Source organism: Pelophylax lessonae (genome assembly GCF_965119305.1).
Source record: "Pelophylax lessonae genome assembly, chromosome: 5".
NCBI lineage: Eukaryota > Metazoa > Chordata > Amphibia > Anura > Ranidae > Pelophylax > Pelophylax lessonae.
Window position 1 is genome coordinate 474,036,368 of NC_138772.1, and position 18,184 is coordinate 474,054,551.

At 45.8% G+C, this 18,184-nt stretch overlaps 1 protein-coding gene across 1 annotated transcript in view; it reads left to right on the forward strand.

Annotated features, from left to right (window-relative positions):
* Positions 1 to 18,184, forward strand: part of CIBAR1 (CBY1 interacting BAR domain containing 1) — a 45,348-nt gene that overhangs the window by 640 nt on the left and 26,524 nt on the right. Inside the window, exon 2 of the mRNA XM_082259415.1 lies at positions 12,770 to 13,004. Coding sequence (XP_082115541.1) covers positions 12,770 to 13,004 — 235 coding nt within the window. The remainder of the gene's footprint in view (positions 1 to 12,769; positions 13,005 to 18,184) is intronic.

An 18,184-nucleotide genomic window follows, 5' to 3' on the forward strand; every position in this document is an offset into this window, starting at 1 on the left:
TCCAAATTGTCCCCAGAACCGGTGAGGAGAAATCCTCCAATGGGGACAAATGCCAACAAAGGGAATGTCCTCCCCTCTTCCTGTCACATTTCTGGTGCAGGAAGTGAAGAGAAATTTCTCCAATGGTACAAATACAGCAAAAAATAAAATAACATGGCAGGGGATATAAAGTAGAGCAGGCTTTATTTTTTCCAATTGTATACAGTAAAGGGGGGGGGGGATTATAACCTGTCAGATTTTTTATTTCTTTGCCATCTGTGTCTCGGGGAGATTTCACTTCCTGTCCCATCGTCACAGCAGGAAGCGAGAAGAAATCCCTCCAAAGTGAGGGATTCCATGACTGTCACCTGAATGTCCCCAGTGGAAGATTTCCCCTCTATTACTGTTGGGAGGACAAGCCAAAATTATGGATTTTCTTTGATTTCAATGATAAACAGAACATATAGAGAGGGGGAATCTTCTTAACGAGGACACAGACTGCAATAAAAACCGTCAGGTGATCTTATCCCTCTCCACTTTATCCAAAGAAATAAAAAATTCTATCTTTGGTTATACTTTAAAAGATAAATATTGTAATTTTTTTTTTTTATAAAAATCATACTTTCTTAGGTGGATGCAGCATCTGTCCCCTGCCGGCTGTAAGGCTCAACCATTGCTGATCGCTTGGTTCTCAGTGCTTCCTGATCAGAGAGCTGGTGACCGTCATCGCTGTCTGCTCCCCCATAACACCCCCCCCCCCCCCCCACACACACACACACACACACACACACACACACACTGGAGTACTGGGCTGTGGAAGGAGTAGGAGCGACTGGCCCAGCCTCTCAGCTGCTCGCTGCAAGGCTGAGCCAGGTACCGGACCGACGCTGACAGCAGCAGAGAGTGGACTTTAGCCCGCTGTCTGCTGAAAATGGGTCACAGGAGTGCAGAACGAACTGAACTCCTGTGATCCACAGGGTGAATTACAGCCAAACGAGCTTTGGCTGTACTTCTCCTTTAATTCTGTCCCTAGAACAGGGAATGAAGAGACATCTTCCTCTGGGGACAACTGCCTAAGCAGGGAATTCCCCAACCTTCCCCCTTAATTACCTCTCACTTCCTATTGCACCTCTGGGGCGGAGAGTGAAGGGACACTTCACCAGAAGGACACATACAGCATAAAATAACCCAGCAGAGGGTGTAAAGTAGAAATAAAGGCAAGACTTTTTTTTTTTAAATTTTGGTTAGATTATGGGAGGGCTATAACCCCGTCAGGTTTTTTTCACTATCTGTGTCATATTGGGGAGATTTCCCTTTACTTCATTTTCCATAGGCAAAACAGGAAGTGAGAAGTAATCCCTCCAAAGTGAGGGGATCCCTGTTTGTCACCAGAACCAGTGTCACCATTGGAGGATTTCCCTTCTATTCCTGTGGTGGTGTCAACCCAAAATGTGTATTTCCCCCCTTATCTTCTAGGACAGCTACTTTGAGAGATGATTGGCTCCGCCCTCTACAGCAGGGGTAATGAATTAAAATTCAAGGAGGTCCGGTCGCCAAAGTTTTCTTTGGGCCGAGGTCCGAATCTGAAGTCTGTGCTATGACTCAGAAAGATGGGCAAAACAAACACGTGTCCATCAGCGTTGCTCTTAACATAAAATATGCCCATTAGAGTGCCCCCTAACATAAAATGTGCCCATCAGCGTGCCCCCTAACATAAAATGTGCCCCCTAACATAAAATGTGCCCATCAGCGTGCCCCCTAACATAAAATGTGCCCCCTAACATAAAATGTGCCCATCAGCGTGCCCCCTAACATAAAATTTGCCCATCAGCGTGACCCTTAACATAAAATGAGAGGCACACTGATGGGCACATTTTTATGTTCGGGGGCACTCTGATGGGCACATTTTATGTTAGGGGGCACTCTGATGGGCACATTTTTATGTTCGGGGGCACTCTGATGGGCACATTTTATGTTAGGGGGCACGCTGATGGGCACATTTTGTTAGGGGGCACATTTTTATGTTCGGGGGCACTCTGATGGGCATATTTTTATGTTAGGGGGCACGCCGATGGGCTCATTTTATGTTAGGGGGCACGCTGATGGGCACATTTTATGTTAGGGGGCACGCTGATGGGCAAAACAAAACGTGTAAATCAGCGTTGCGCTCAACATAAAATATGCCCATTAGCGTGTCCCTTAACATAAAATACAGGAAACAAAAATCAGACATAATCTAAAAAGCCCCCACCCTTCCTCTGACCCTCGGTTGTTTTGTGTTTCCAGACCCTCCAGGAGTCAAGATCGCAATTTATTTTATTAATTTTTTTTAACGCTCAATCGTGCAGCTCTACTGGCAGGCTTAAGCGGCAATGAGACTGGGTTTTTGCTAAGCAGTGGCTAAACTGTTGGCGACTGTGCTCTCCTCTCAGTGTGGTGCTGTTCACTTGGCAAAGACTGCTGCTTATTTTCAGCCCTGCAGATGTGGGTTTCCTGTCACTTATGAATTATGAGGAGACCCCTGCAGAGGGAGAACCCGCTCAGACTAATCCAGTGGCTGCATCCACTTCCACCACTACCCCCAAAGTATGCGCCTTCACTTGCATTACGAAATGTGAGCATAAGGGCTCTATAGGTGTGAAATAACATACCATGTGTGCATTCACTTTGTGGTTTTCTTTCATGTTGACAAACTAGTTAAGAAAAGTGTGGAAATTGTAGGACTAGGCTGCCTAATAATTCTAAGAACTGTTCTGTGATAATTGTATCTCAGGTCTCGCAGGTTCTGAGTCAATAGCCTCTATGAAGGAGTTATTTTCTGCCATGAAAGAAGTTGTTTCCTCTTTTCAGTCATTTAGCGGTAAACTGGCTGGATTAGGTTCTTCCACTTCCAAATCTGTTGCAGTGGTTCAGAAACCTTTGCCACCAGTTTCACCTAAGTGACAAGTGCAAAGAAGTTGCCCCGGCGCTACCTCAAAGTGACATTTGTCGCTTATTTAAAATATATGTGCCACCATGTGAATGGTTCAGAAGACAGTAAGTGAAATTTAAATAAAAGTGCACATATAAAAATAAATAATATTCCTTTTGTGACCAAGGATTTTTCTTGTAAATAAATTGTGCTAGGTATAAAAACCGATGTGAGAAGGTGCTCGTGTGCCAATAATTAAATAGATAAATATGCAATGATAAAATAGTAGTGAAATTTTATTCCAATGTATGAATACAGTGCATAAATAAATAAGTACAGTGCAAAGAAAAAAGCTGGATGGTGGTGCCACTGGAATGGTGATCCGGTGTAAAATAGATAATAGTAAAAGTGTCAATGGGACAAGTGAACACAAAAAAGAAATTCCCACTGTGAGAAACCGTAAAGTAAAATAATAAAAAATAAAGGGTTGCGTACACTAGTGTGGCCACCAGATGTCACAATTGCAATACAACCTGTAGGATGGTATGTACTGGATTAGATGAGCACAGTCACGCAGGTTCCTTCCCCTCGGCGGACAGGTACACACCAGTTGATGTTATAAAACATAAGAGAAAGGGAACCCCATTTGTGCAATAATCAGAGCCAGTAGCGAAAAAAAGGCATAGATACACTCACTGTGTAGGCTGTTGGTGATCAGTTGCGGTCTCCCGGGAAGCTTCCGCGTTCCATGGTCAGATGCTGGTAAACCGGAAGTGACGTATGACGCAATGGACCCGCCCTACGCGTTTCGTCAGAGGACGTCTGCTGGAGGCCGCTATCTATGCCTTTTTTTCACTACTGGCTCTGATTATTGCACAAATGGGGTTCCCTTTCTCTTATGTTTTATAACATCAACTGGCGTGTACCTGTCCGCCGAGGGGAAGGAACCTGCGTGACTGTGCTCATCTAATCCAGTACATACCATCCTACAGGTTGTATTGCAATTGCGACATCTGGTGGCCACACTAGTGTACGCAACCCTTTATTTTTTATTATTTTACTTTACGGTTTCTCACAGTGGGAATTTCTTTTTTGTGTTCACTTGTCCCATTGACACTTTTACTATTATCTATTTTACACTGGATCACCATTCTAGTGGCACCACCATCCAGCTTTTTTCTTTGCACTGTACTTATTTATGCACTGTATTCATACATTGGAATAAAATTTCACTACTATTTTATCATTGCATATTTATCTATTTATTTAATTATTGGCACACGAGCACCTTCTCACATCGGTTTTTATACCTAGCACAATTTATTTACAAGAAAAATCCTTGGTCACAAAAGGAATATTATTTATTTTTATATGTGCACTTTTATTTAAATTTCACTTACTTTCTTCTGAACCATTCACATGGTGGCACATATATTTTAAATAAGCGACAAATGTCACTTTGAGGTAGCGCCGGGGCAACTTTTTTGCACTTGTCACTTACTTTAACCCCTCGGGGTTCTGTTGCTGGCAGCTTACACCTGTTTACCACATATTATTGATACACTTCCATAGCGCTGGTCACCCTTGCTTTCTTATTACCAGTTTCACCTAAGTCTCTCCCATCCCTTTAGTTTTATAAACTTTTAGCTCAAGGCTGACTCTGACCTGGGGCTGACGCTCTGCTGTGGAAAGCTTGGGATGCCTCAGCTTTCTCCCTGGGTCCAGCCCTGGTTCCACGTGCATGGCTAGGAAACTGGATTTTTTGTTCCAGAGCCTGGATGGTTTGCTTTCCTCTGACACTCCAGTAGAGGAGGTTAGAGATTCCCTCCCCTTCGTCGCTAAATCTGTGGCATTTCTGGCTGACGCTGCGGCAGAAACGGATAAATCCGTGGCCAAGCCTTGGCACTTATTAATTCTGCTTGGCAAGCTATTTGGCTGAAATGCTGGGAGGGGGGCCTTCTAAGAACAAGTTGTACGGTATTCCCTTTGAAGGTAAATTTTTGGTTCTTCTCTGGAGGAAGTCCTAGCCCGGTCTCAGAAAGGAGTAAGCGCTTCCCCCTCTAAAAAGACCTCGTGGTAAAAGAGCTTTTTACATGGTTTTCAGAACAAATCTGAGTTTGTCAGGTGTTCATCAGGCCAAGGGAAAGTGACCCTTCAATAAAGACAAGCAAAAAAAAGGGGGGGGGGGTACTCTTTACTACTTCATCCCCTGCCAAAAGTTTGCAGTGTCACCAGGTTAGGGGTGGGGGAAAAGTTGACCCTTTTTGCCAAACAGTGGGCAGAAGTCACAGAAAATCCCTTTATCCTCCAGATTATAAGAGAGGGCTCTCACCCCGAAGATTCTTATCAGACTACCCAGGGACCAGGAGAGAAAACAGGTCATGCTAGACCTCATTTCTCTTTGGGAGTCGGAGCGAATCATTTCTCCTGTCCTGCAGGATCAAAAATTTCAGGGTTTCTACTCGCATTTTTCTTGAAAAGAAGACAATCCGGCAAGTTTCGGATGATCATCAATTTAGGGGTCCTGAACAAATTTCTGATTTACTGATAGTTCACTGTATGGAAAGCATCTATTCAGTCAGAAATCTATACAATCAGAAATCTATTCAGTCAGAAATCTGTTAACACCAGATATTTTCATGTAACATTCTGGACCTTCAGGATGTGACAATTTCCCAGAGTCCTCAGAAATTCCAGAGATTTGTGCCTTTCACAGATAACGAACCATGCCATGGACAGTTCAGGTCTCTGCCGTTTTGGTCTCTCTGCTGCCCAAAGAATTTTTACAAAAAATGATGGCCAAAGTCATGGCCTATTTTTGTTTACTGAAAATTTCAATAGTTCCTTATCTAGACGTTTTGGTAATCTTTGCACGGGAGAAAGAGACTTTCAAGACATCTAGAGTTGAGTTGCTTTTGCAAACCCTTCAGAGGTTGGGCTGGAAAATCAATCTAGAAAAATTGTGCCTGGTGCCTTCTTGGAGTCTGTCCTTCTTGGGTTACCAAATATACTCATGCGATGCAGCTGTTTAATGACAGCGATCACAGATGCCATGGGCTCAATTGCATTCCAGGCACCTTCAATCCTTTTTTAATAAAATTTTGGGATTGCAAAAAAAGGCTCCTTGAATCCGATCAACTCTCCGACAGAGACTTTGAGTCTGTCCTGGTTGGAACATCCAGAGCGTTTGCAGCGAGGGAGGCCTTGGGTACAGTGTTCCCCAATTAAATTAACCACCGACACCAGTCTTTGGGGTTGGGGAGCTCACTTAGGGGACTGGCAAGCTTAGGGATCCTGGCTGCTAGAGGAGGCAGCCTAGTCGTCTGATTTCAGAGAGCTCCTTGCAGTGGGGAAGGCATTAGTAGCTCTGGAACCGAGGATTCAAGCAGACGAGCTGTTGGTCTTTTCTGAGAAGACTACAGTCATAGCATAGCATAGCTCACCAAGCAGGCGGGAAATCCCCTCAAACAGTCTTTTATCCCTAACCCAGCAGATCCTGAGTTGGGCAGAAGACCATATTGCCTTAATCAGGGCTGTCCACATCAGCGGCTCAGAAAATATTCTAGCAGACTATCTGAGTCGGGTGAGAGTCAGCATCAGCAATTTGGGTGCTGAACAGTGAAGTGTTACAAGAGATCACACTAAGATGGGGAATACCCTTAGTGTATTTCTGTGTCCCCTCAAAATTAGAAGCCTCCAGCCTTCTCACAGGAAAGATAGATGGAAGCTTTAGGGACAGATGCGCTGACAATTTCTCGCCATTTGCGCTGTTGCCTGTTAGTAATCCGAAAGATTGTCCAGGAACCAGCAGAAGTAATCCAGTTAGCTCTGTGATGGAGTTGGTTCTCAACCCTGAGAACCCTTTCAGCAGCTGGCCCCTGCTGGATCGAAGGGACCTCCTATGACAAGGGTTAGTGTTCCATCCAAACCCTCGGATTTACCAGTTGACGGTTTGGAGGCTGAGCGGCGCATCCTACCATTGAAAGGGTGTTTGGAAAGAGTTGGTAGTACAATTCTGGACAGCCGTAAGTTGGTCACAAGAAAAAAATTACAGTAAGGTTTGAAAAATGTATGTTTCCTTGCAGAAAAAGGGTTGGTTTGACTTTTTTTTTTTTGTTTTATTCCCTGTATTTTAGACTTTTATTTACCTGAGGGAGTATAAAAGGGCCTTTCTGTTAGTACTCTTAAAATTACTAATAATCGTTCTCTTCGTTCCTCTCAAAACCTCTTGCTCTCTAGCTCCCTCGTCACCTCCTCCCATGCTTGCCTCCAGGACTTTTCCAGAGCCTCTCCAATCCTATGGAACTCCTTACCCTTATCTGTCCGATTATCTCCTACTCTATTAGCTTTTAGGCGATCTCTGAAAACCCTCCTTTTCAGAGAAGCCTATCCTACCCACACCTAACAAATATACCTCCATTTTCTCCATCAGCCCATCCCCCACGGTTATTGCCTTTTGTTTCACTTGACCCTCCCTTCTAGATTGTAAGCTCTTACGAGCAGGGCCCTCTAGTTCCTCCTGTTTTGAATTGTATTGTAACTGTATTGTCTTCCCTCACATTGTAAAGCGATGCACAAACTGTTGGCGCTATATAAATCCTGTATAATAATAATTATGGTTGCCACCCTGTCACTTTTCTTAGATTGTCAGGCTAGCCGAGGAACCATTAGTAAAAAGATCTCTTATTGAGAACCAGACATGCTCCCAGGTTAGTTAGGCAGATTTCCCCATGTGACCTGTCTTCAGTTTTGTATGCTTTTACAGAGCTCCTTTTGAACCTTTGAGTGAGGTTTCTTTAACCACCTCCCACCCGGGCCATAGCACATATACGGCCGGGTGGGAGTCTCGTCCTTCTGAATGGACGTTCCGGAACGTCCTTCAGAGGGAGAGAGATCGCGCCGCCGCGGGCACGCGCAGCGGCGCAATCTCGATGTGCCTGTGTCCCTAGGACACAGAGCAACAAGCCTCGGCAGGAGGGCCCTGTGATTGGCCCTCCTGATCACATGACGGCTGTGACCAATCACAGCCGTCATGTAATGTCAATACAGCCGTTGTAACGGCTTTGATCTCTTCTCCTCCTGACAGATCCTGTCAGTGAGGAGAAGATCAGAGGATCGATTCTGCAGCCGGGGTGATCAGTGAGTATTTCTAATTACTCACTGATCACAGGGGGGGTCTGTGCTGGTAATCAGATAATTGATTACCAGTGCAGCCCTGGGGGGAGGGGATGCCACTAGAGCCACCAGGGATGCCCACCCATGACCACCAGGGATGCCCACCATGGCCACCAGGGATGGCAAACAGGGCTCAGAGAGCCTGCCAGTGGTGCCCCCCCTATCAGTGCTGCCCACCAATGCCATCTATCAGTGCTGCCCACCAGTGCCCGTTATTGCCCACCAGTGCTGCCTATCAGTGCCCATCAGTGCCCCCCATCAGTGCCGATCAGGGCTGCCCATCAGTGCCACCCATTAGTGCCCATCAGTGCCGCCTATCAGTGCCCATCAGTGCCGCCGATCAGTGCCCATCAGTGCTGCCTATCAGTGCCCATCAGCGCTGCCTATCAGTGCCCACCAATGCTGCATATCAGTGCTATCTCTCAGTGCCACATATCAGTGCTGCATATCAGTGCTACCTATCAGTGCCCATCAGTGCTGCATATCAGTGCCACCCCATCAGTGCCACCCCATCAGTGTCTCCTCATCAGTGCCTGTCAGTGCGGCGTCATCAGTGCTCATCAGTGCAGGAAAAAAATTATCTATTTACAAAATTTTATAACCTAAACAAAAAAACTTTTTTTTTTTTTTTAAACTTTTCGGTCTTTTTTTATTTGTGCACCAAAAAAGAAAAAACCTGGCGGTGATCAAATACCACCAAATGAAAGCTCTATTTGTGGGGAAAAAATGACACAAATTTGGTTTAGGTACAGTGTTGCATGACCGCGCAATTGTCATTCAAAATGCAACAGCGCTAAAAGCTGAAAATTGGTCTGGGAAGGAAGGGGGTTTAAGTGCCCAGTATTGAGGTAGTTAAAGTTGATAACTATGAAGATTGTTTGTTTTTCTTCTAGCCATCACCTCGGGTAGAAGGATTTCTGCCTTGGAATCCTTTTCCTGTAAGGACCCCTTTTTTGAGAATATTGGATGATAGGGTGTTTATTAAATCAGACCATTTGCAATAACCTAAAAGTTTCTTCCAGTTTTCACAGGTCACAGGAAGTGGGTCTTCTTTGTTTTTGTACCTCTCACAGGAATTTGGGGGAGGAAAGAGTTTTTCTGAAGGTTAGAAGAAGTCTACCTCACTATTTAGAGATTACTAGTGCATTTAGAAATTCCTCTCCGCTTCTTTTAGTGGTCCCAGGAAGGGGTTTAGGGCCTTCAAAAGCTCAGTCGCCAGGTGGATTAGCGAAATCATTTGCGAAGCCTACAGTTCCTCAGGTCATGCCCCTCTTAACAGAATTAGGGCTCATTCTACAAGATCTTTGGCCACATCGTGGGCAGAAAGAGCAGGAGCATCATTGGAAGAAATATCCAAAGCTGCTGTCTGGTCTTCCTCTCATGCATTCATCAAGCATTATAAAGTGCAAATGCTCTCCCGCCAGGACCTCTCCTTTAGAAGGAAAGTGCTGCAGGCTGTCATCCCTCCCTAAGGTATATTATCCTGCTTATCCTCTCCAAGTAGCTGTCGTGGAAGATGAAGGGGGAAAACCCCTGTTAGACTTACCGGTAACGGTATTTCCATGAATCTTCCAGGACAGCATCTGGATTCCCACCCTATTCTTTTAAAACTGGCTTTGTTTAGAAAGTTTGGAGACCCCTGGGTTAAAACAAAGTACACTTACCTTATACTACCCTACCCCTCCATAGATGGGCACTTTGGCCGCCCATAGACGGTACAAACGTATTTCCTGCCACCACGTGTTGCAGGAAAGAAATTCACACGATTCCCCCATCAACACAGGCAGTGTTTACAGGGGAATCCCTCCTGCCGAGCAATTGTCTTCTTTCGACGGGGGAAGCCGGTCCCGCCGGGATATAGCATACATATATATATATATATATATATATATATATATTGCTAGCGGATATAGCAGCCACTTGCGATAATCGTAAGTGTATCCGGCAGGCTGGTTGTACCCAAGTTGATCCATCAACTTGGTACATTCAGCCTGCCCATTAATGGTTCGAATCCTGCTGAATTGGCCGAGATTTGAACCATCTATGGCTGGCCTTAGATTGGTGGAGGCCTCCAGTGATTGTTTACATGCATGCCACAAGTCTTCTCAGTCCTGCACATTACAGCCCCATAGACATCTTTACGTCCGTTTTTTTTTTTTTTTTTTATCAGTGCAGTGCAAGGCAATCAAATGGCTCCCACCACATGGCAGGCAATTGAACTTTGACATGTCTGTATGACATCTCAATAAAGTTTGTTAAAATAAAAGGAAACAGTGCAATGTGCCGAGCTGAGCGCATCACCACTTCGATCAGCAGTGATCTTGGCCCCACCGCACCACACACAAGCTTTTCCAGTGCAGCAGCTAGTGTGAACCAGCCCTAGATGTCACCCTATTAGATCAGCCAGGTGATTAGCATTTACAGATGCAATAAAAAGTTCCATATCTCTGTATCTTGTTTCCATTACTGAATTGAGGAACCTGATTGTACTGACATGAGGAAAATACTCAGGAAAGTTTTTTTGTTCGCTGATCCCAAGTCTTGTGATTGGTCTTTCCCTGAATTTAGTTGAATAAACATATGATTAGATGCGTAGTCTGTTCCCTATGTTGATATTCAGGAACACTATAAAGGGATGATGTGAGCCTCCAGCAAGGGGCGAAGAAAAATATAAATTATTCATAAGCGGGAGTTCTGCACTGGTGGATAGAGGTCATTATTAATGCAGAGGAGAAACTGATTCCGTCTATGTACTTGGCAGCCAAACAAAGTAAACCGTAGACTGGAGATCCTCTAATTATTATTTTAATGGTCATGGAATGTCTTTACAAGAACATCTTTATTTCAGGTGTTCAGATCTGAGGAGCTTCTCCAGCATTTCCAAATGCACCTGTAAATTATATTTGTAACTCTTTCATGGAAATCTGATTGTTTGCCTTGTTCTTATGAGAGCTTAAGGCCCTGTTCACACCTGAGCGTATTTCAGCTCATAAAACGCTCATCTCTGAAGTCTAAAAACGCCCAACAAGCAAAATCCCATTCATTTCAATGGCCCCTGTTCACATCTGAGAGTTTTGTCGCCTGAAGCAAAACATCCGAAGCTCAAAAAAGTACATGAGCTTCTTTTTTGGCAGATTACACGCTTTTGTTAGATGTCAATGCCTGCCTCCAAACGCCTGCGAAAAACGCCTGAAAACAAAACGCTCAGGTGTGAATGAAGCCTTAAGCATATTATGAGCATAACTGCCACCATCACTCTAGTTATAAAGCAAAATAAACACATCTTATTATAATTACTTTCCTCCATGGTTTCTGTGTTGCCTAATTCTAATGCTCCTCTTATAGTCTCATTCCACCATTTTGAATAGGAAACGTAATTGGTGGCCAGCAGCTTCTTCCGCGTTGTCACTGCTGGCCTACCAATGACGTCAGTTCTTCTGTATGCCCCGTACAAGATCTGGGTCTGGTTGCTAATATTTATACTTTTTGAAGACAATGTAAGTAGCATTAGGCTACCCAACACTCGCGTTGATAAAGTTATGGCAACTTACAAACAACAAAAAGCTATTTTCCCACAAGAGTTTTCAGTTTACAGATGAAATCTCCCTAAAAGGTACTGATGATTTAGCCTTCCCAGGAGGCAGCTGTGAGGCCCTGTTACCAGTGCCTTAATGTATCAGAAAGAGGGAATAAAATGTGAATTGCAAATCGCTTCTCGGCCTTTTGGCTAAGATCAAGTGTAGTATCTGTTCTTATCAGTTTAATATCTGATACGTCCCTTATCTCGGGACCATATATTAAATGGATTTTTAGAACAGGGAGATGGAAGAAGAGCTTGCTCTGTCCACTCCATGCATCGACCTGGTATTGCAGTAACTCCAGGATCGGTGCAAAAAAAAAATGTGAATTGCAAATACGAGATTCTAACAAATTATGTTTTAAGATCAGCATGCCGAACAATTTATTTTAGTGTTTGGGGGCAAAGGTCTACTTTTAAGAATTGCTATAGCCAAATATTAATGTAAAGGTTCTGATGGATACTTAAAGAACTGTAAGAGAGCTAAAATACTTGCTCTGGTCCCCCACTGATCATGAGGTGTCTGCTATGCAGGAAGACAAGCCAGTTTTTAGACTTTTGGTCACATGGCCATCTCTGAGGGGAGTTTGACTCAAAGGTGTTCTTGATGTTTAGCACTTTCAGGTAGAAGCATGAACCCCTGAGTTTACCTGGGGATGTAAACAAACAGCCAGTCTCTGCAATCACTACCCGGGACCATCAGTTATTTGCAGCACTCAGAGCTGTACTGACTTTTTATAATATAAACACAATTCCATTCTTAATTTGATTGCTGCTGCAGCTTGGACAACAAATCGGTTCAGAGGAGTTCCAGTTGTAGACTTCTTAAGTTCCGTATAATAAAGCAGTCTTCTATTTCTTGCTGAAAGAAGAAAACTGCTTTAACAATTTTTTATGCTGCTGACATACAGTAAGTTGGGCATTTGAATGGCCTTAAGACAGTACTATTCTAACTGTAAGACCCGAATCGGAGTAAAACACTTGTGCTTGGTAGTAAAGGTAACCGTCATCATTCCTTTTCTGAGATTATCTCCAGAGATATCTCAGTTGGTATTTCTTAGATTAAAACCTGCATCAACATACAGTATATATTTACTTATCTGCTCTATATGTGTATTTCCTCCTAGGGACAATCAGACAAGGCAGATTCAAGAAACGGTTACTAATGTGGAGAAGCATTTTGGTGAGCTGTGCCAAATCTATGCTGGGTATGTGCGTAAAACTGCCAGATTGCGAGACAAGGCAGATCTCCTGGTTAGAGAGGTCCATGCGTATGCGGACACTGAAACGCCAAACCTTAAACGTGGGTTGAAGTGCTTTGCTGATGAACTTGCCAAACTTCAGGATTATCGCCAAGCAGAGGTAACAACCTTTATAATTTTTCACTGTTATATAGAGGGGTACATGCATGAAATCCCAAAGAAAAGTGGTGCTGTTGACTTTTTCAACCAAGCGGGTTTAATCTTTTTTTTTTTTTTTTTTTTTTTTCCCCCCAGTTTTTGTTATACAGGTGCATCTCGAAAAATTAGAATGTCATCAAAAAGTTGATTTATTTCAGTAATTCAATTCAAAAAGTGAGACTCCCATGTTATGTAGATTCATTACACACAGAGTGATACATGTCAAGCGTTTTTCTTTTAGTTTTGAGGACTATGGCTTACAGCTAGTGAAAACCCAAACTTCAGTATCTCAGAAAATTAGAATTTCTCTTTCGTTCATTGACGGTCACAGGACTTCATCTTCTTGACCGTAGGGTTATACTGCTCCCTACAGGGGTAGGACACTAGGCAGAGAAAAAAGCTTGAGCATGCCTATGGGGCATACTCCCACTTCCTGCTATAGGTCTTCTGTTTTTTTCTGCCTAGTCATGAGTAAAGACCTAGTCCCTTGCTGGAATCTCTGGTCTGGCAATCTTTTTCCTTTTTATATGGAAATTTTTCCTCCTTTTTTTATTATTTTGTTCCTGTGAGAATCTACAAGCAAGTGCCGGACTGGGTGATGCACTGGATAATCTAGATTATTAGGACCCCCCCAGTCTAGCCAGCGAGCGCGTGCAGAGCGCAGCTACGCGCTAGGTCGGTCGCGACATAGCCCCACTGGGCGGGCCTGCGGGTTAAACGTCTTGCGAGGACGCATAAGAACTGGCTTCGGCCTGAGTCGCAGCGTTTCCTCCTGGCCAACAGCACCCACATTACGATGGAGCGGTGTCTTGTCCGGAGCGGTATCAACCCTGTTTCTGGTGTGGTAAGTAGCTGTTACCCCCCCCCTCTACTCCTGGAGGGTTTTGGGGTGGATGTGGGCCCCTCCCTGGGATGGTTGGACCCCCGAGCTTCCCTCTCTCCTAGTTTGCATCCCCCCCCCTTCTCTGAGGTTTATTGCGTCCTGTGCCACCCATCTGCCCCCCCCCCCCCCGTACATGCCTTTTTAGGTTACTTGGGGTGCTGCAATGGGGGAGGGGGGCGTCGGCAACGGAACGTTAGTTCTTTGGAAGGGGGATGGGCCTGGTGGGGGGCGCCTGTTGGGGTCATTTTTGTGCTCTGGTGTCCTCCCTGGGCGGGACCCCGTTGGCCATGTTTGTGTAGCCTCGGCAGCCTTTTTCCTATGGTTTCTTATGGCAAATAGCGGCGGCTATGTTTTTGGAGTCAGATGGACAGTGATTTAGTGGTGATATGACGATATTACTCTTCCTGATCGCCACATGGTGTGCAGATAGTACGGCTGTGAGTACTTGACCTTGGTAGTACTTGGTCCTTGGTGTCCAAAGTAGATTTGGTCCTGGGCAAACAGGCTAGCATAAAGCGCCACCCGCCTTCACCTGCTTCTTCTGTCTCCTCAGATCTAGAGTCTGATTCGGCTGCCAGGGACGCAAGTTACCCTTCGGGGTCTGCATCCATGCACCCTGCGTACTCGGGATAATTCCTCTGGTCCTCTAGCAGCACATGAAAAGGTGCTAGTGGATGCACTGATTGTATCAGTGTGGGAAACTTTGCATATGGAAGATGCGACTAACGCAGCATCAGAGGCGCGGGTAACCTTTGGCACCCACAGGTCTCAAAAACGGCGAGGGTGTTCCCCTTTCCCTGCCTTGTTTGACAATATTGTCTAATAAACAGTGGGGGTGCCCAAAACGCACCCTTGCAATCCCGAAGCGTTTTGCAGTGCGGTACCCTTACAAGGAGTCCCTCCTTAAAAATGGACAGTACCTCCTTTAGTGGACTCCCTGGTTTCCAGGTTAAATAAAGCCACTTTAATTCCGCGTGAAGAGTTCCCAGTTTTCTCAGACCAGGCTGATAGGCGGTCGGAAAGCCTTGACCCGCCATATGTTCACTGTGACTGGGTCAGCACTTAGGCCAGTATTTACTTTTGCCCTAGTGTCACAAGCTATGACCAAATGGGATAAAATGCTACGCCGGGACCTGAAGGAGAAAACGCCCCCCGCCCTTTTGTTGTGGAGCTGGCGGATCATTTGGGCCAAGGGCTACCGTTTATCCATGACGCCTCTTTGGATGCCACTCCCCTGATTTCTAGACGGTCTGTCTCAGCAGTGGTCCCGCAGCGCATTATCTGGCTGAAATGCTCGTCTGCGGACCAGGCTTCTAAAAAGGTCTTGTCCGATCTTCCATTTGTGGGGAATCACCTGTTTGGAGCTTCCTTGGATGACCTTATCAAAGGCATCACAGGGGAAAAGAGTACTCTTCTTCTCTTCTTCCTCAGGCTTCCAAGGGTAAGGATTCCCATCGCCTTTTCATCCCTCAGGGTCTCAAGACCATGGATGCCATGCCTTTTCGGGCCTCCACTGGGGGTTGCAAGAAGTCATGGTCAGGCAAACCACGAGCGGGTTCTGCCAGTCCTGCATACAGTTATTCCTCCACATGACAAGTGGGTCCACTAAGCCATTCGATCCTGCTACAAGATTGAGTTTCCTCTGGAAATTCTTACTTCCAACCTGCGCCTGTCCCCGGATTGCTTAAAGGATCACTATGGCATGGTGCAAGACTTGTTACTTCAAGGGGTGATTGTTCCGGTTCCAAGTCGGAATGGTTTTTGCTCAAACCTGTTTACAGTCCCCCAGGAAGGAGGGGCTTTGTGCGGGAACAGAAGATCCGAATGGAGTCTATGCGCATAGTGGTGGCGTCCTTACATTAGGGGGATTTCATAGCTATCAAGGATGCCTACCTTCACATCCCAATATGTGTCGCTCATCAACGCTTCCTCCGCTTTGCCGTGGGTGTGGAGCAAGGGTCTTCAAACTATGGCCCTCCAGCTGTTCAGGAACTACAATTCCCATCATGCCAAGTCAAGGCTGTGAATGTCAGAGTTTTACACCGCCTTATGGGATGTGTAGTTCCGCAACAGCTGGAGGGCCGTAGTTTGAGGATCCCTGGTGTGGAGCATTATCAATTTGTGGCCTTACCGTTTGGTCTCACCTCCGCTCCTCTGGTCTTCATGAGTGTTGGCCCTGGTTCTAGCATTATTGTGTCGGGGGGGGATCGCAGTACTGGGGTACCTGGCGATCTGCTTTTTACGAGCAGTGTCTTTGACAACCTTGTTGGACAACTTGGAGATTTCTCTGCAATCGCTGAGGGAGTTCGGTTGGGTTCTGAATCTTCAGGAGTCTGCTCTGGTTCCGTCCACATGCCTGGACTATCTGGGCCTGACTCTGGATTCGTCTTCAGCCAGAGTGTATCTTCCTCTGGGGAAACTTCAAAAGTTGCAGGAGGCAATTCGGCTTCTGCTATCCAGCAGACGGTCGTCTCTTTGGACTTGCATGCGGGTGCTGGGCCTGATGATGTCTACCCTTGAGGTGGTTCTATTTGCACAGGTCCACACAAGATCTCTGCAAAAGAAGGTTCTGGTAAAAAAGGAACAAGGATCCTCAGACTCTGGACAATCTGATCCTGCTGATCCGGAGTACGAGAGGGTCCCTGGTTTTGTGGCTTCATTCTCCGGCACTTCCTCAGGGAAAATTATTTCTTCCCCTGTACTGGACGATTGTCACCTTAGATACCAGCCTATCCCGGTGGGGAGGCGTCCTCTGCACTGAGTGTGCCCAGGGGGTCTGGTCTCTGGATGAGTCCAAGCTACCGATCAATGTACTGGTTTCTGAGCGATCAAGACTTTTGTCTGGATCATTGGAAACTTTGTCTCCAGGGGTGTCCTGTACGGATTCAAGTGGACAATGCCACAGCAGTGGCCTATGTCAATCACCAAGGGGGCACAAGATTAGGCACAAGATGTGTCCCGGCGGCTCTGGAAGTAGCCGGCATTCTAAGGTGGGCAGAACGATTCGTTCCAGGCATCTCTGCTGTACAGTTTCCAGTCATCTTAGTCTCCAGGCCTCGGCCTTGGCATTTTTTTTTTTCCAACGTCCGTTGGCCACACACTCATTGCATACCTTTCTACAGGGCGTGAGATGCTTGATTGCCCCAGTGCGGTCCCCATTGCCGCCATGGGACCTCAGGTGAGCTCCAGGTGAGCTTCAAGTTACCTGGTTAGCCTTGGGGAAGTTGTTTTGTTCTGCTGTTCCCACCCAGGGATGCTGACGGGGGGGGGGGGGACCACCAGTTTTCCTGTAGGGGGCCCCCAACAGCACGGGGAATCGATGCATTCGGGCAGAGCAGCAATTACAGAAGGAAGCCATGTGGGGCTCTCTGCAGCACCTGAAAGCCAGTTTCTCCCCCTCTTACCAGCTTCCAGCTGATGCAGGGAGATAAAAACACGGGGCATCTATCCTGTAATTCTGGACACCGATTCCCCCCTCCCTGTTTTGCCTGCTTCTGATTCCCCCCCATGTGCCCCCCTTTCACTGTGCCGCCTCCTCCATCCCACAGCGTTGCAGACTAGGGCTGAGCGATAGTCGATGTGATATCGACTATCGTGCTGTGGGCGTGGGCGATATTCACATCGCTGAAGATAAGATGTAAGGCATAGGCATTAGGCAGGGAGAAGTCGGGATAACTCATAGTGGTTGTAGCAGAACACAGCCCGACATGCGTCCCACACGTTCAGTCTGCCTGCCTGCAGCTAGCCAGTTCTCCAGCTGATGGTAATATGATCCTAGAGTGAGGAGCTCAGCTCCTCCCTGTAACCAATCAGCGGCTCTCAGCATACTGACATTGAAGAACTGGAACAAGCTTGTATCATAACAGTTCAGAGTGAAGAGTCAAATCCGTACGTGTGGGACTGGACGGATGTCATGTCAGGCTGTGTTCTTCTACCTCCTGCCACCACTGTGTCCTGACTGTGCCTAATCCACACTGACTGTCACTGTCACTCCCTACAATAACATTAACCCTGACCTGCCCTGGCTATATGGTGCAATCTGCAATTACAATCAGAAGAAGGCTGCGCTGCTGCAATACTTCCATGATTTCCTCTCAATATCGCAATATATATCGTTGAAAAAAAAATATCGCAATGTACTTTTTTTTCCAATATTGTGCAGCCCTACTGCAGACTTCCCTGTCCAAAAAAAAAAAAAAAATAATAAGTTGTAAAAAAAATACATGTAAACCTTTTTTTTTATAAAATTTTTATTTTAA